Genomic DNA, 18,476 nt, shown 5'->3' on the forward strand with positions numbered 1-18,476 from the left:
GCCCCGAGACGGTCTCTCCTGAGCTGCTCCAGAACCGGGCCAGGAAGTGCAGTTTTCTTTTCTGGGAGGCACAGCAAACACTGTTTTCTCAGGGAAAATTACCCTTACTTATATAAAATATGTGGGAGATGTAGAAATTCTTCAGTTTGGCCTCCACTGTAGAGTCGTTGAGGCAGCCAGCAATTCAGAGCTTCTGTGGGGGGACCTCACGGTGTTCCCCACAGGTCTCCTCACCTCAGACTTGTCTTTTTTTTTTTTTTTTATATATGTTTTTATTGATTTTAGAGAGGAAGGGAGAGGGAGAGAGAGAGAGAAACATCAATGATGAGAGGCAATCGTCTATTGGCTGCCTCCTGCACGCCCCTCACTGGGGTCCGAGCCCGCAACCCATACATGTGCCCTGACCGGAATTGAACGGTGACTTCCTGGTTCATAGGTCAAAGCTCAACCACCGAGCCCCGTGGGCCGGGCAGATTTGTCTTTCTTGAAATACTCTTCACTAGTGCATGCCTCTGCGTCACAGCCTGGGTAGTGCAGGGGGATTCTGGTCAGTTATAGATCTGTTTGGACTTGGTGTTTAAAGGCATTTCCTTAAAGGACCCTGCCTGCTCAAATCCCACAAGCCTGTGCTCCTCGCAACCCCCCTGACCTGAAATTAAGTCTGATTCCAAACAGGACACAAGACAACAAGACGAGTGTGGCACTTTGGCCCCGTTGGTGATGAGCGGGGGGGGGGGGGGGGGGGGGGGGGGGGGGAAACGGCACTCCCTGAGGGACAGTGTCAGAGTCTCATGGAGGCTGTAAAGTTTGAAAAAGCATATTAATGATCGCAATGGAATCTTTATGTGTTATACTTGTGAAGTGAAAAATACATATAACAGACTAGAAGATAACACTCCCCAAGTTTTCGTTGACTGAAAGAGATGGGTTCAGGGAGGAAAAGTTTGTTCGTCAAGGGAGGTGTGGGTTGTACCCTGACAGCCAGACTCTGTCCTAATGGCTTTCTTATAGAGATCTCAGGCTTTAGATTCTTCCTCTTTTTAAAAAAATCTTCTCTGCCTTCTAGCTCGGCCCTCTCGTCCTGCTATAGCCGAGTGTACCAAAGTCTCGCCAACCTCATTCGCTGGTCAGACCAAGTGATGCTAGAAGGTGTGAACTCCGAAGATAAAGAGATGGTGACGACGGTGAAGGGGGTCATCAAGGCTGTGCTGGACGGAGTGAAGGTATGGCCGGTGCCAGGCGGTCCTGGTCAGGGACCTGGAACAGCCTCCCTGTTGGGTGTTCATCACAGAAGCACTTGTCCCTAAACCTCAGTATCGGAGGAATGTCTCCCGGCGTCCCTGGTGTCGGTGTGCTGTGTCTGGTAGCATGTGATGTACCAATGGCTCATCCTCCTTTAGATTACTCATCCCCATGGTGGGAAAAGCTGCTAGAGCAAGCAGCCTTCCCCGAGCGTTGGATTAAGTCTTCAGCGAGGCTTTCTGTGAAAGCTCTGGCTGTGCATGCCTCCCAGCCAGACAGAACGCAGTGCAGATGGGTTTGCGTTGATTTTTAGCAAGACTCCCAGCATGTCAGCCGCTTCCCTTTCATGTCCTAAACACTCCTGGGATCCCGTGTAGAAAAGCAGGATGAGATGCATAGGAAATGAAAGTCTGTGTTTGGAGTCCATGATGTGGTCTGAGAACCTACTGAGGTCATTAATAAACATTTATTAATATGCTTTTTCAAACTGAGAACCAGGGAGGTCAGAAACAGCATCCTAGGACACTCTGGATTCTGGTTAAGGTGGGAACAGAGGCCACTGGGAATGGAATTGTTGGAAAAATGCGTCCTCGGATGAGGAGCAAGGCAGCATGTAGGGGGAGGGCCTGGAGGTGAGGACTCGGCCGTGAGCAGTGGGTGGAGACCGTCGAACGCAGTGGGAAGGGGAGTAGCTGGGGTCTGGCTAGGTTTGGAGCCCAGGTTCCCCACTAACTAGTATGTGAATGTGAGCAGTGGACACGAGTCCTCTGTACCGGGTTAACTCACCTGTAAACTAGATCTGCTGATATGCCATGGGTCACAGTGTGGTAAGAGGGTTTACGTTAGTTACTGCAAGCAAAGCTCTTAGGGCATTACTGTCACATATTAAGCACTCAGACCTTAACTGCTGTTGACTATTAATTATGTGGTGCAAGATAGATGCCTGAACAGAACTCTTGGCTTGAAAAAAAAGTGTGTCCTCCTCCTTTCTAGACCTTTCCATCCAAAATTATAGCTGAGGTACTTACCTTAGGTCAAAATTAATTTCTCCCCACTCAGCCATGCCATCAGATTCCTGAGAGCTGCTCTTGGCTAACGTTCCCCAGAAGCTCTGGAGAGTAGAGTCAGGGTAAATGTTGCAGAAGGAAGGTTAAGAAGGCATTGCTTAGCATCACCCACTGCTCCAGTGTGAGCTGTGGGGGCTGGGAACCACGGCACTAACCGGTTTGGCTCAGTGGATAGAGCATCAGCCTGTGGACCGAAGGGTCCCAGGTTCAATTTTGGTCAAGGGCATGTACCTTGGTTGCCGGCACATCCCCAGTGTGTGTGTGTGTGTGGGGGGGGGGGGGGGCGTGCAGGAGGCAGCTGATCAATGTTTCTCTCTCATCGATATTTCTGGCTCTCTATACCTCTCCCTTCCTCTCTTTAAAAAATCAATAAAATATATATTAAAAAAATATTTGCACCAGAACAGATATTTTATAGGTGAGGTGCTATATAAATTCAGTTTTGTTTCATTTATTCAAGAAACATTTATCAAGAACTCCCTGTGTGCCTGGTAGTGTGATAGAGCTTGGAATATAGTGACAAGCAAAACTCACAGTCCCGGACCTGACAGAGCTTGCAGTCCGCAGGGGGAGAGGACAGCAAACAATAACTGTCGTCCTGTCGTCATAACCAGGGCTGGTGCTGGAAAGAAGTGGCCCGGGTGTGACCTGGGTGTAGAGGTGAGCTTCCTTTCTCAGGATGCTCAGACACTTCCCCCGGAGAGGCAGGCAGACTGAAAGCCTGAAGCAGGAGCAGGAATTGGCCTGTGTGGTGGGAAGCTTTTTGTAGTTAGAGTCAGTAAAGACGGCAAGGACCATCAAGACTCTGTGGTGTTGGCATTTGTGGCTGAGGTCTAATTGTGCCAGAGCTAACACTCACTACCCATCAGTGCTTATAGCAGCTCTCCAAAGCACCACGATCGCCCCTTTAAGGGTGTGGACAATGAGACTCAGACAGACCAGTCATCAGTGGCGAGGTCGAGATTCACACCCAAGGCCTGCTGGATCCCAGACCCTGTGCGCTCCCCATCGCCCTCAGCTGCCGCCACAGGAGGGAGAAGCATGGTCAGCTGAGGGACTCAAATGCTCCACCTCCAAGTCAGCTGGCTGCCAGCCTCTCTCGAGGTCCCCTTCAGGCTTAGGACACCTTATAAGCCCATGTCCTAATCAATGTGACAGCCGCTGTGGCTGAGAGGGGCACAGTACATTCATGGGCATGTGGTCATCCCACAGAGAGGAGAGATGCTGGCACGTTCCTCTAACCTGACTCACCATCTCTCATGTAACTCCTCAGCTGTTAAATAGAATTTTTAAAAAGGATTGAAGTGTTTAACAAACAGGATTACTTTGTTTTGTCCCTGAATGGGGAGTATCATTTATTATTTAACCGCCCCATCAATGTTACTCGGCCCTTTAACTTTGGGCAAGTTACCTCTCTGAGTTTAAAATAGGTTTTTAAATATTTATCCCGAAGAGCTGGTGAGCGTTTAGGTGAGATAGTGTATATAAAGTACCTGGTAAGTGCGAGGTGCCCAGTAAAGGGCAGGTAAGCACTCGTAACTGTAGAAATGTTCCTTTCTGGAACAGCTCCCATTTACCAACTTCACAAGGGTTTGTGGCTCTTTGCCTGTAATTTCTTAAATCTCAGGTTAAAAGATAAACCTCTGCCACTATCTGATCTGCCCCAGGCGGTGCTCTCCCTGTGGCCACAGGGGCACTAAGACCCCTGACTCCCGGAAGGAATGGGACGGCCTTCACTGTCCTGTTGTCGGCAGCGGCCCAGCCCAGCTGAGGACCGAGGACCGAGGGGCCCAGCTCCTCCAGGCCAGACACACACCCCAGATTGTCCTTTCAAAACCTGCACCCCAGTGCTTCTAACTTTGCCATTCACATGTCAGCTTTTCTTCTGATCTCAGCCTGGGCTCTGCTCTGTCCTCCTCACAGACCTGAGACGTTCCCTGGTCCCCGTCCCCCTCCCCCCATTCACACAGCATTATTATTATTTATTTTTAAAGCCTCATACTGAGGAGCTCAGAGAGGGCGCTTTGGAATACCTGCCGTCACTACCCAAAATTGGGCTTGGGCACCAGATTTACTTTGTGTGCCAGGAGTGTTTCTGAAAGAACGAATACGTATAGTCTCCATTGAATGTTTTTTGCTTTATATTTTAATTTTCTTTAATAAAGCATTCTTACCTTGAGGGCCTTCCAAAAAAGCAAGGCCGGGACTGGATTTGGCCTGCAGGGTGTAGTTGGCTGCTTTTAAACAGTTTTTCAATTTAGGATCCAAGGGAAATCCATACCACAGTTCATTCATATAATATACTAGAGGCCCAGTGCATGAAAATTTGTGTACGGGGGAGCAAGGTGGAGGTCTCTCAGCCTGGCCTGTACCCTTTCACAGTCTGTGACCCCTGGGGGATGTCCACCTGCTGGGTTAGGCTCAATTTCCCGAGGAGCAGGCCCAAGCTGGCAGTCAGACATCCCTCTGGAAGCCCAGGAGCCCTTGGGAGATGTCCAACTGTGGCCTAATCTGTAGTCAAACTACTTCAGTGCTGCTGAGGAGGCAGGAGAGGCTCCCGCCACCAGCACTGCACTCACAGCTCACAGCCATCAGCCTGGCTGTGGCCGAGTGGAGCACCCCCTGTGGGAGCGCACTGACCACCAGGGAGCAGCTCCTGCATTGAGCATCTGCGCCCTGGTGGTCAGTGTGCATCATAGTGACCGGTCGTTCCTGGCCTTGGGGTCAATTTGCATATTGTCCTTTTATTGTATAGGATGTCTGTAGTTTCTCCTCTGTAGTTTTCTCCTTGCAACTTACTAGTGTTTTTAGCAAGTGTTATTGCTCCTAAAAGCCCCCTACATTCTGGACTTAACTGATTCCATCGGCTCAGTATTGTTTACTGTGTGTCTCTGCCCCTTGAGTTTCCTGTGAATCCGAGGCGGACTCGGATTTGGTTGTTGTTGGTTTTTTTTGAGTTTTAAAGTAAAGTTTATTCCCCAGTAATGAGCGGGACTCATTACGGAGGTAGAGACTCAGAATTGAAGGAGTTGGGAGGTTGGGATGGACCCAGCCGGGCTGCCACCTGGACATGGAGAATCAGCCTGGTTGTTGTTTTTTTGTATTGGAGAATGCTTCGTAGGTGATGCCGTGGGCTTGCATTAAGAGGCATAGCTGTTGGTGGTGATTGCCTGGGCCCATTAATTCACTAGGGGGTGCCAAGGGGTGCCATCCTCCTTCTTTCTGTCACTCTTTCTGTGACAGAGAGACTTCCCCTTGTCAGTGAGTGGTTATTCTGAGGCACAGTTCTCAGGAAAGCCAGGATCAGTGCTTCATTCTTCCCTCTATTTACCAGATATCAGAGCAGTGAGTGTGGCCAGGCATCCTCTGGTCTGAGGAACTGAGGTGGTTAAAATATCATTCTGGCCCTGACCAGTTTGGCTCAGTGGACAGAGCGTCAGCCTGTGGACTGAAGGGTCCCAGGTTCGATTCCAGTCAAGGGCATGTACCTTGGTTGCAGGCACATCCCCCAGTGGGAGGTGTGCAGGAGGCAGCTGATCAATGTTTCTCTCTCATCGATGTTTCCAGCTCTCTATCCCTCTCCCTTCCTCTCTGTAAAAAATCAATAAAACATATTTTAAAAGAAAGCTGCCCCTCACTCCGCTCCTGCCCAGGCCAACGACGGGAGGAACGCAGAGCCGCTGCCTCCTCCACAGCCATGTCGTCTGGAACGCGGTGCGTGCTCGCACATGTCTGCCTGTCACTCCGTGATGCTTTTTCCAGCGTTCGTTAGTTGAGTTCATCCAGCTGCTTCTCCAGAAAGATGACATTCTAATTATAATTGCTCATGATTCAGTGAAGAATGTGTGGAATTTTTCCTACGTCAGCAGCTACAAGTACGCAGGCTTCTCTCTGTTCCCCTTGCCCTGCTCATAAATCATGAATGTGGGGTGTCCACGTACTGTGGTCCGGCCTCTGGCTCCCCCTGTTGCCACACTGCTCTTCGGTGTGGCCTGGGGACCAGCTGCTTTCCCTTCCTCCACTTGCCTGCTCTCCTGATGACGGAGTCTCGCTTCTCCATCGTCAGTAATCCCAGCCAGGGAGCTCTTTCTTACACGTTTGTGAGATTTCATTTAGATTTAAGTTGTGATAACAGGAAAATAGTAATTCTTTCTTCGTCCAGTACTGGTTCGCAGAGATCTCAGGTCCTGCGTGTCTCTGAGAACAAGCATCACTTGACAGAGCGGGGACACGGGTCTGGGGCCATGCGTCTGCCTGTGTGCACTGACGTTTTCAGTTAATATTCCGGCAGGAATGCCTGTGACACAGGCTCACTGCAGAAAACTTAGAACAAGCGGAGAAACAAAAAACGGTGTATTCCTGTCTTTCCGTGTGTCACACGCTCTCGTGGTGAGATGGTTTTTAAAGGCAAGCTAACGGTCTGTCGTTCAGTTCTATCCTTACTTATGTAGTCAGTGCCTAGTATTGAATATTTAATTATGGAAGATGGAGCAGTCTAATTGCATCTGTTACATATGATGCAGTGATGACCATTGTTTCTGCTTTAATTTTCACACACATCCGTGACATTTTCCTTGGCTAAATTACTATAAAAATAATGCAGCCTTTCAGGGTGTGTGGTACACACTGACAGGCTGTCCTCTACACAGGCTGTCCGAAGCATGACGCCATTGCCAGGCCTGGGAGTTCCTATTTTAGTGTCATGGAAGCTGGAGACTCTAATGATGACTGACCATGGCTGTAGACATTAGTGAACTTCTTCTTTGATACTTCTTTTTTCTAATTCAGTTCTGGAAAAACTCTGGCTCTAGGAAGGATGTTACCTCTCTGCCTTATCACGTGGGTTGCAATTCCTGTGAGTGGCATTTTTGAGTTTGGAGAGACGTTGCAAGTGAGTTAGGGACGTGTTGCTGTATTACCCACAGAGCCCATTGCTGCCTCCTCTGGCTGTGCCTTCTAACCCAGACATTCATGTTGAGCTGTCCCTCCTCCAGAAAGTGGATGCAGAAATTGTGGGGTTGTCTGACCCCTGGAATACAATTCAGGAATAAGAAGGAACAGACTCATCGTGGCCACAGAAATGTATTACATACTGAGCAGAAGGCAGAGCAGGGCAGAGGGGACTGGGTGCGGGGCTTGGAGGGCTGCGGAAATGATGACAGTCATGGGCACAGTCTCCCTCGGAGGTGATGAAGAGTCCTAAAATGGATTGTGTTGACAGTTGCACAACTCCACGAACAGGCTAAAAACCACTGAGCTGTCCATTCTAAAAAGCTGAATTGTATGGCACGTGAGTTAGGTACCCATAAGCTGTTCAGAAAGAGAAATTGGACACAAAAGAGTACTTTCTGTGTGATGCCATTTACACCAACTTCTAGGCAAAAGGGACCTGAGAAGTAAAAGTTAGAAGTGGAGTCAGGCAGAGTGACTGGAGCGGTTGGTGGAATGATCTGTATGCTCCAAATGGTTCTTATCGGGGTATAGGCGATCGTCAGAGCTTGCTGGGGAAGTGCGTTCCAATGGAAAAACAAGCAGAACCTGATGCCATCTGTCCCTGCCCCTCCCCTCTCCTGCTTCTCCTTCTTTTCTGTTTTAAAAAGCATCTTTTAAAGTTATTTCTTTGCTAGGTGGTATGCCCTTGATTAGCTGTCCATTGACAAAGATCCCAGCCAGTCATCTCAGTATACCAGCTGCTGCCACACCCATACCCAGCTCACTTTGCAAAACCACTTCCCCCGAAGCCAGAGGTGTGGCATGGGTAGCAGCGCCCTGCACAGGACAGAACAGCTTTAGAGAACTGAGGAGTGGTGCTTCCACGCACGGCCTGGAATCTGTCCCACCAGGGGAATTACACTGCCATGAACCCAGTCATTGTGAGACAGTGGGGTTGTCATTTCCCCCTTCCAAGAGGAAGTACCTTGATGCCTTTGAAACTTCTCGACAGGCTCGAAGCTATTTTTGGAGGGGAGGGACATTTTGGGAAGTCATGCAGATTACCTAAGTCAGAGGACGCTCGCATTGATGGTGTGCGGGGAATCTAGGCACAAAGATGTGAGCCTCGGGAGCAGAGGCTGGTTGTGCAAACTGCAGACTCAGCAGTGGGGACCCGTCCTCACGCCTCACTGCTTTCTCCTCTGTGTGTAGGAGCTGGTCAGACTGACCATCGAGAAGCAGGGGCATCCGTCTCCAACAAGCCCAGTGAAACCCAGCTCCCCAGCCTGCAAGCCCGAGGGGTAAGTGCTGACGAGCCCTCCAGCCCCGTACTCACGTCGGCTCTGCACTCAAATGGGAGCCGCTGGGGCCTCCACGTCAGGCAGGTTGGTTGAGGCCCACATTCCTTTTCCAGTGAGTTCCGGTAAGTGCCTGTGTTATTTAAAGTGTGTACAGTTCACACATGCCTGGAAGTGTTTCCTGGTCTCGAGGTTAATGGTCAACGGGACTCTTTCTAAGGATAGTATGTGAGCGGCCAGTGACCCACAGTTTGCATTTCTTTCTTTTTCTTTTTTTCTTTTTTTTTAAATTTCTTTATTGATTAAGGTATCACATATTTGTCCACATCCCCCTATTTCCACACTTTGCATTTCTTGACCATCGTTTCCTGATTGGAAAGAACTTTGGGAAGAAGGTTGGGTTTAGCATTTGGCTTTATCTACTACAAGCCCCTAGTACAGACACAGAACAACTGTGGAGCGTTTTTAAAAGCCTTTAGATCATCTCGTTGAAGGATTCCTTTAACAGACAAGAAATCTAAGATGCAGTCAGGGGGGCCTGGCCAGGCCTCTGTTGTTTGTTGGTGATCAAACCACCCTTGTAAGCCCACCTCCAAGCCATTTGGCGGCCTGGTCACATCCTGACCCTCTTTGGACCTGTGTCTCTGTAATCTCCGTAACCCGAGTTCTCTGCCATTCCCAGCCAGTCTGAGCTCCCCCTGACAGACAGGGAGATGGAGATTCTGAACAAGACGACTGGCCTGTCACAGTCCACCGAGCTGCTCCCAGATGCTACTGATGAAGAGGTCGCGCCCCCCAAGCCCCCTTTACCTGGCATTCGGGTGGTTGATAACAGGTATTTTTCTATTTTCCTAGCACTCCCCTCTGTTGATGACTTAATTCGGTGAATGGAAGGGTGGAATGAGGTGAAAAGAAGTTAGTTCCTTGCTTTTAGAAGCCTTGGAAGTTGGACCTTCCTCAGACGGGCCTTCTGGAAGCCGGGCCCAGCCCCAGCGTCCGCCCTCACCCACTCTCTGGAGCTCTCACGGCTCGCCTTTTAGCCTGAGCCAAGTTAAGAAAACTGGTCCAATTTCTCACAAAAGGAACAGAAAGGGCTTTTCTGGCTGCAGCCTTTTGGCAGGTCTGATAGGTTTGTTTTGGCAGAAGGGGAGTGGGGCGGGGAGTTGAAAGGGTGAAAAGTAGGTGTGCAGTGTCTTAATGATGAAGAATGCTCTGCCTTGTATCTGTTTAAAGAGTGTTGTTTGGGCTGTGGGTCTGACGGGGATTTTTGATTTGCTCAGTCCTCCGCCGGCATTGCCGCCGAAGAAAAGGCAGTCTGCGCCATCCCCAACCCGCGTGGCCGTCGTGGCCCCCATGAGTCGAGCCACCAGCGGCTCCAGCTTGCCTGTTGGAATCAATAGGCAGGTAATGCAGCCCAGCGAGGAAGGCCAGTGGCTCTGGGCTGGGATCGTCTCCTCCCCCTGCCTTAGTCACCAGGCTCTCCCAGACGCTGGAAGTTTCTCTGCAGGATGAGGGTGGGGGCTGGGGGTGGGGAGACTGGCCCCAGGCCCCCCCCACACACTCCGCATTCCTGGAGGCTGCTCCTGGAGGCTGCTCGCTGGCAGTCACAGGTGCGATGCTTACCTCAGAGCTGGCCTTTCCCACCGGTTGGTTTTCCCGGTGGCGGTAGATTCTTCTCCAAGTAAACATTCCCGTTCCCTCCCCCTCCCTGCCGCCCTTTCTCAGAAGTGACTCTTGTTTTATTCTCGCACACAGGATTTTGACGGGGACTGTTATGCCCAGAGGCGCCTGTCGGGAGGCAGCCACTCCTACGGGGGAGAGTCGCCCCGCCTGTCGCCCTGCAGCAGCATCGGCAAGCTCAGCAGGTCGGACGAGCAGCTGTCCTCCCTGGACAGGGACAGCGGGCAGTGCTCCCGGAACACAAGCTGTGAAACACTAGGTGAGCTGTGGGCGTCGTCACACACACACACACACATCCCGACTCATCATCCGGTAGCTTCTTCGGGGTCATGTGCTGATGCCCATCCTCCAAAGCCTGGGCCTCAGTTTCCTCACCTGCACACGAGGGCACCACAGTCTGTCTAAGGGAGGAGGTTGAAAGTTGAGATGAAGTAACGATGTGAAAGATACAAACCCCGGGAGATGCTCCCGTGTCGCTGTTACTACAGCTAATCTGTCGCTGTGCAGTTTGACTCCCTTTGCCAAAGTGAAGAGCCATCTGTGCTCCGAGCTGCAAGTGAAGGGAGACCCTGGAGCTTCTGACGGGGAGAGGCAGCTGAGCACCGCGCCCTCGGTGCTGCCCGCCTGCAGCGCGGGCCGGGGAGAGTCTCAGAGACCGTCGGTGTGAGGCTGAGAGCGTCGGCTGCTCGTGTCCATGAGATCTCACTCTGGAGAGTTCACCGTCAGAACATGATCAGAGTGGCAGCAAGGTTGCCGTCCAGAGACATAGAGCTCGGCAGTGTTAGGACCAGTGACTTTTTCATAAAAAGGGTTAGGAAATTGGGCAAATGATGATAAAGCGATTTGGTGTCATGATATATAACTGTTAGAAGTCAGTTGTGATCTATTGATCAGCAGACAAAATCCTAGACCACTTACATAGTTCAGAGAGAAAAAAAAGAATTTGGGGAGCAGGGGACTTCTGAGGAAATACATCAAATTGTAAGCAGATTACAGGTAGATTGCAGGACTTGGGGTGGTTTTTTACATTTGCCACATTTTCTGTAGTGACCATGCATTTTCTTTTCATTTTCAAATCTTCACCCAAGGGTATATTTTTTTATTTTAGGGTGAGAGAGAGAGAAACATCAATCAAGTTGCCTCTCCTATGCACCCCAACCAGGGATCAAACCTAAAACCTAGGTATGTGCCCTGACCAGGAATCGAACCGGTGACCTTTCAGTTCATGGGACAGTTTCTCAACCAACGGAGCCATCCAGACACAGAGCATTTTCTTTTTAACTCAAATTCAAAAAATACAGGAAAAAATAAAGGACAATAGTCATATTCCCATCTGTTTTTATTGTTACAAGCAGTGAGAAGAATGGAAACTATAAAAGAAAGCACGGGCCGAGACCAGTTTGGCTCAGTGGATAGAGCGTCGACCTGCGGACTGAAAGGTCCTGGGTTCGATTCCGGTCAAGGGCATGTACCTTGGTTGTGGGCACATCCCCAGTAGGGGTGGTGCAAGAGGCAGCTGATTGATGATTCTCTCTCATCAATGTTTCTAACTCTCTATCCCTCTCTCTTCTTCTCTGTAAAAAATCAATAAAATATATTAAAAAAAAAAAAAAAAAAAAGGAAAGCACGGGCTCTAACCAGTATGGCTCAGTGGATAGAGCGTTAGCCTATGGACTGAAGGATCCCAGGTTGAATTCTGGCCAAGGGCATGTACATTGGTTGCGGGCACATCCCCAGTAGGGGGTGTGCAGGAGGCAGCTGATTGATGTTTCTCTCTCATCAATGTTTCTGACTCTCTATCCCTCTCCCTTTCTCTCTGTGGAAAATCAATTTAAAAAATATTTTTTTAAAAAGCACGGGTCTGTCTAGATGAGATGGGAGACGTTTTTTGTCCCGCCGTACTGAGCAGGATTGGGCGACAGCAGGGGTGGGGTCTGGTGGCTGACAGGCGTGTCTCTCCTGTTGTGAATGCAGATCACTATGATCCTGACTACGAGTTCCTTCAGCAAGACCTCTCCAACGCAGACCAGATACCTCAGCAAGTGGCCTGTAACCTTAGCCCATTGCCGGAGTCCTTGGGAGAGTCTGGGTCCCCGTTTCTCGGCCATCCTTTCCAGTTGTCTCTCGGCAGCTGCTCCCAGCCTGACGGGCCCGTAGCCCCAGGGCCACAGACGGACATGCCGCCGGCCCTCCCCGAGAAGAAGCGCAGGAGCGCGGCCTCCCAGACCTCGGACAGCTCTGGCTCCCGCGTGTCCTACGAGCGGCACCCCTCCCAATACGACAACATCTCCGAGGACGACCTGCAGAACCCCGCCCTGGTGCAGCCCACCTCCTTCACGCCCTTTGCTGCTATTCTCCCCTTCCAGCAAGGAGGGTCCTCGGCCTCCGTGGAATTTGTGAGTGACTTCACTGCGCCCGAGTCCGCGGGTGACCCGGAGAAGCCGCCGCCCCTGCCAGAGAAGAAAAACAAACACAGTAAGCCTTGCTGGGCTGCGGGAGGCACGTTTGTAACCTGAATGGGCGGTATGTTCTATGTAATCAGACCAGAACCACGCCTGGGCTCCTCAGTTCATGAGAGGGAGAACACAGGTACGAGGGCACTCCTGGTCATGTCAGTCCAGTGCTGTGATTGATTGTCAAGCCTGGGAAGCTGGCCTCGTTACTGCTGCTGTAAAAGCTCAGGCCTGGCCTCCAGGAATTTGGCCTCTGGTAGATGGAAGTCAGTTGATCTCCTGGCCTGAATATGTGGTGAGAAAGAAAAACGAGTGTTGTGGCATTCAGAGCACCATTGCAGCAAGATGGTGGTAAAGCCGGAGACATGTGAATTCCAGGAGAGTTTCTGTAGCCCCAGAGGCACTCTCAGGGTCCCTGAATGACCATTTGTTATAATAGACTAGCGGCTCGGTGCACAAAATTCATGCAAGGGGCTCGGCCCCGCAGCAGCTGCCTCTGCCTCCTCCCCCCCCACCCCGCTTCGTCCCGAAGGTCATCTGGTCTAATTAGCATATTACACTTTTATTATTATAAATGATGTCATTGGGGCCCAGGGGTGGAGCTAAAGTTTTGGTCATATTTTGAACATTTCAACTGTGTGTTTGCCATCATACTCCTAAGTAGTGTTCCACTGCACATTGTCTTTTCTGCCAGCTCCCCACTGCTCCGCGTGGCCGTCTGCCTCCTGATCCCTCCCCACTTCGCCGGCACAGCTCTGCTGTTTTTCCTGGCACCCTGCTGTCACCATTGAGATGTGCGTGTGGCCACGTCAGCCCCACAGGGCTCCCTGGCCTCAGGTGCCACATCCCGCAGACAGCTTCTGCATTCCGGGTTCCCAGGTTCTCACACAAGAGGCCATCTGGCCAGGTTAGCCGCAGCAGGACTGACCTGGGCCATGGGAAGGAGGGGCCTCTGAGGACGCCACGCGTTCCCTGGCTCCTCACTGGGTGTCACCAGCTCGTGTAATAGCCTGAGTGGTGTGCCCCCTCCCCCCGCCCCCCCGCCCCCCGGCTGGAGGGGAGAGCTGGCTCTGTAAGCATAGTGATGTCACTCCCATCTGTCGTGTACGTGGGCTCATTAGAAACCAGGGCACTTGGGAGGAAGCTGCAAATGGCAATACCAGGAACACGACCTTCACCTCCCTCCTCCCTCTGCAGAGAGTTTCAGAACTGTTGGTCCTCCCCTCCCCCACCTTCCCTTGTCCTGAGCAGCATGCCGATTGGGACCCACACCCTTTCCTTTCCTTTCCTGGAATCCTTTGAACCCAGAACTCAGGCCAGGATTGCATCTGTGCAAACTGCATGAGTGGTGCTGCCTGGCCGAGGAGCCAGCCTCAGGACAGGTGCAGGTGGCCGACCTGGGGGGTGGCGAGAAGGGAAGGGAAGGGAGAGGTAGCCACTGTTTCCCCAGAACAAGCAGTTGTCCAGAATGTTTGCCATTAACTTAGGCTTCATTTTATCCATCAACGTCCCTAGCGCTTGTGCCTGCAAACCTTTCAAACCTGCTGAGAGCTTGCGGGGCCTGGGCTAAAGCTCCACACGCCTGCATACCACTTCTTGCTGCGACCTGGCCGAGGGGTGGCACGAGCTTCCGTTTTGTAGATGAAGAACCCGGAGCTCAAAGCACCTGAGCCTGGCCCAAGATCTGGGCTGCTCCCATCTGACCTGCAGGGGTCTCTCCTCCGAGACCCCATCCAGGTGGAGTCCCTATGCAGCAGGTCGTCTGTTCTGTGATCTGTGAAAGGACCCCAGCCTTGTGGCTCTCGAAGGCTTGGTCCTTCACTTCCCGAGGGGCCTCTGCAGCTCCAGCTGCACCTCGTCACATCGTGGAGGAGGAGGGAGTAATGGCCCTTAGTATGCGCTGCGGCGGCGCTCAGCCACGCGCAGTCCCTGCCACACAGCAGCCTCGTCCTTCAGGGGCTGTGATGTCCCAGGGGGCCGAGCCCCTCTTGGTGTGGGCAGCCCCACAGGGCCCTTGTGCCAGACAAGCTTCCTGTCTGCCCATGGTCCCGGTGCCGCTGCAGTGCCAGCCTGCCCAGGGGAGCGGGAGTCCTAATGCCAGGCTGCCTTTGGAAGGGACTGGCAGGTGGTAGGCATCACTGCGCGTCTCATCCAGGTTTCCCTGTGGCAGGTGGTGGTCAGTCCTCTTGGGGAGCAGGTGGAGACCACCTTCGCAGACCCCGGAGGAGTCGGTTGTGCACCAGCGGCAGCCAGTCTTTCGGGGGAGGAGGCGCCTGTGCCTGCCCACCCCTGACAGCCAAGTGCCACACGATGCTTGTCGGAGCTCAGGCGTTCTGATTGGTCCTTTTAAATAAGGAAGGTGACTTTGAACCCCTCCCCCAGGGGAGGGTGCCAGGAAGACACTCCTAGAGAGCAGTTCGCATCTGCCTTGACCCCAGAGGATGCAGGGGAGAGCAAGGCCATGCCGCTGCCTTTGTGCTGCTTTCTTCAGCTCGGCCTGGATCCTGACTGGGTGGTATCAGGTTTGCTGACTGGTTTGGGGCTCCAGTTAAGCCCCCAACTTTGTCGTTGTTTGAAAATACAAAATTAAGCTCTACAAAATTGTCCTTGCCACCTGCCCCTGGTCTCTGGATCTCGGCTCCGCCTGGCAGGTGCTCGTGGCACTTGTGCCGGGACCCAAAGGGAGGCACCCGCTCAGGATGGTGACTCTTTGCCACCCCATTCGCCTGCCACACAAGGACATCGGTTCCTTTTCTTTCCAGCTCTCACTGACACTAACTCCCTTAGCGTGTGTGCAGCCAGCTCCGTAGGTGGATTTATTAGTGCGTCCTGGGGCAAGTGCCTTCCCTGCAGACAAAGGCGCACACGTGTGCAGAGCAGACCCTGACACCGGTGCTCCCCAGCCGCCTGGGCAGGGAAAGGCGCTGCAGGAGCTCAGGCTGCCTGACCCAGACTTTGTGGGAATGTCAACTGCAGGATCAGGTCACAGAGGTGGAGGGGATGGGAGAGAGAGCTTGCGCTACAGCCCTCCTCCGCGGCTTCTGTGCACGTCCGTTCCAAACTGCTGCTTCTTCCAGAATGCTCTGGAGTCTTCAGTACAGCCTGGCTCTGCAGGTGGGGCTCAGATCACGAACACCGAGTCAGGAGCACATGTACACGGTGCCCGAGTGAGACCCAGGGCTCCGCCCCTGCCTCCAGAGAAGGTGCCTCCGAGGATGAGGTCACTGAGACGTGACAGCTGAGCTCTTTGTTCTCTGACATCTCTCCTGCTTGGTGCGACTGCTGTTGTCTGCCTGGGGGTCTCTGCGGGTGCTGTCACCTGTGCCAGCGAGAGAGCCTGCCCCTGTGTGCAGGCTGCTCCACCAAAGGGTAGCAGCGTGGTGTCAGATGGCGGTGATTTCAGACGGCGGTGTCAGATGGCGGTGGCAAGGGCTGGGGTTTCCCGGAGGATTGTTGGGGGGAGGGTGCATGCATTTGAATCGGAGCCCTCTCTCCACTCCTCCCCCCAGGGATTGGCTCTAGCCTCTCAGCTGGAAGGGGGGAGTAGGGTGGCGTTGCTGTGTTTCTTGCACACCCCGTGGGCGCATTACAAGTCCCACCCCAGCGGCTCAGCCTGGCAGTGCTGAGGGACACGTGTTCCATTCATTCCTTCATCCTACAAATGCCGCAGACACCTACTGTGTGTCAGCCACTGTGATATGGCCGCTCTGGCTGGAGTGAGAGGCAGCAATCCGGTGGCATCTGCTTTGAAAATGCGCCATGAACCAGACCTCTCACACCTCACACACACACACACACACACACACACACACACACACACCCCGGGGACCTTCCACTGAAGAACCTCAGCAGCCTGGTGGTCTGCACAAGACAGCGGCGGCGGCCCCCGGGCCCTCCGTGGGACCTGCCCATTCACACAGCCCCGCCCCTCCTGGTGACGGGCTCATCTCCCCTGTCTCCTGGACAGCTGTGTGCTGCCCTCCTGGCCCCCGTGCCCCTCCGGCCCTTGCCTGGCCTGTGCCCTCTGTGTGGCGGGCTCCTCGCCATCTCACGGAGCTCATCCATATTCTAGACAGGCAGCCCCTTGCCACCCACTGCTAGTTCTCCACGGTCTGGGTGCTGTCTCTGGAGGGGTGAGCCCATGGCAGATGATTTGTTTGCCAGCCTCTGCAGTGCCTGACAGTAGTGGGTGTTCAGTAAAATCTGGTGAGTGATAAACACCTTCTCTCCCCCCGGGTAGCCCTGACCTGTGAGGAGAGCTGAGAAGGAAAGGAGTGAGGGGCGGGGGGCTGTGTGAGCGGCTGGGAAAGCGGCAGGTAGCTGGGCGCAGAGGAGGGCGGGAAGCGCCGGGATCAGAGGTGCAGACTCCCTGCGGGTGTTCCCGGGACAGAAAGAAGACAGCGGAGCTGGGCTGAGGGTGGACAGCTGTGCTGCCCCGGGAGCTGCCCCAGCCCGTGCCCCTCGAGTGCCTGGAAACCCCGAGGGCTCTGCCCCAGGGGGCCAGTGCCCCAGGGTGCTCGGTGAAAACAGGCTTTGTTTTTTAGAGTTCGATGCTCACGGCAGCGCTGAGCAGAAAGTAGAGTTCCTGTATATCCCTTCTCCCCACTGGCCTGTCCACTGTCACCTTCTCCACCAGAGCACCCGTTGGTGACTCAGTGAGCCTGCACTGACGTGTCTTTGTGCCCAGAGCCCACAGCTGGGGCTCCCTCTTGGAGTCCATTCGCTGCATTTGCACGCGTGTGCCCAGGTCACACAGAGCGGTCTCACTGCCTGCTGCTGGAGGGGGGGCCCCGCAGCTCGCCCCCCGGTGCCAGAGCCAGGGTGCCATCTCTGTCCGCAGTGCTGGCCTACATGCAGCTGCTCGAGGACTACTCGGAGCCGCAGCCGTCCGTGTTCTACCAGACGCCGCAGAACGAGCACGTCTACCAGCAGAAGAACAAGCTGCTCATGGAGGTGTACGGCTTCAACGACACCTTCAGCAGCGCCGACCCGCCGGACCTGGCGCCGCCCCCCGCCCTCCCGCCCAAGCAGCGGCAGCTGGTAAGCAGCCCCTCCCAGGTGCCCTCCCTGCTGCCAGGGCCACAGGCCTCCAGGAACCAGAAGCTCCTCCTCCTCTTCTCCTCCTCCTCCTCCTCCTCCTCCTCCTCCTCGGGGCAGGGGCCTGGGCCGGTGTGGAACCCGCACATCTCCCACGTGGGGCTCACTTCCCCTTGGCAGTTCCCGGGCAGCCTGTCTCCTGCTCTGCTGCTCCCCACCTGGGGGTGGGGATCCCCTCTTCTCTGAGTAGCTGTGCAGCTGGGACTGGCTTTACTCAAAGTGTTTGCTCTCTCTGCTGACTCTCCTGCATTTTTTTCTCTCTTCTGTGGCTCCAATATAGACTCCCAGGAGAGAGGGATTCTGAGCACAGGGCCCGGTCTGTGTAGGGCCATCTGCGGCCTGATTTACATAATGGGCCTAATTGACAGCCACTTTCTCTCCCCATTGGAGCAGGATGGCTGTAAACAGAGCTACACTGCCGGGCCTGGCACCTTCCTCCTCTAAAGGCGCCTGTGTAAGGCTGCACACAGCCACGGACTCAGCTCTGCACGGGCAGGCAGTGCGGGCAGGCCCTGGGCCAGGCAGGAGAGCACATGGGTGTGCCTCTGACCTTCTTCTCTTAGCTGCCAGTTTACTAGCCAAGCGGGCTCTGGTCAGGTCTAGAACCCAAGCATCCTGCCCAGCCATGCTGTCCAGAAGAGTTGGGGACAGCTCCCAGGCATGCTGTGTGGCGCCCTCTGCAGGCTGCTCGGCACACCCTCCCAAAT

At 53.5% G+C, this 18,476-nt stretch overlaps 1 protein-coding gene across 10 annotated transcripts in view; it reads left to right on the plus strand.

Annotated features, from left to right (window-relative positions):
- Window positions 1-18,476, plus strand: part of RAPGEF1 (Rap guanine nucleotide exchange factor 1) — a 94,067-nt gene that overhangs the window by 50,079 nt on the left and 25,512 nt on the right. For all 10 annotated transcript variants that reach the window (XM_084898638.1, XM_084898637.1, XM_084898635.1 and 7 more), the window contains 7 exons: window positions 1,067-1,223; window positions 8,454-8,542; window positions 9,222-9,374; window positions 9,820-9,943; window positions 10,295-10,478; window positions 12,194-12,694; window positions 17,513-17,712. In XM_084898638.1, coding sequence (XP_084754764.1) covers window positions 1,067-1,223; window positions 8,454-8,542; window positions 9,222-9,374; window positions 9,820-9,943; window positions 10,295-10,478; window positions 12,194-12,694; window positions 17,513-17,712 — 1,408 coding nt within the window. The remainder of the gene's footprint in view (window positions 1-1,066; window positions 1,224-8,453; window positions 8,543-9,221; window positions 9,375-9,819; window positions 9,944-10,294; window positions 10,479-12,193; window positions 12,695-17,512; window positions 17,713-18,476) is intronic.

This window comes from Pipistrellus hanaki (genome assembly GCF_964339955.1).
Source record: "Pipistrellus hanaki genome assembly, chromosome: 11".
NCBI classification, from domain to species: Eukaryota; Metazoa; Chordata; class Mammalia; order Chiroptera; family Vespertilionidae; genus Pipistrellus; species Pipistrellus hanaki.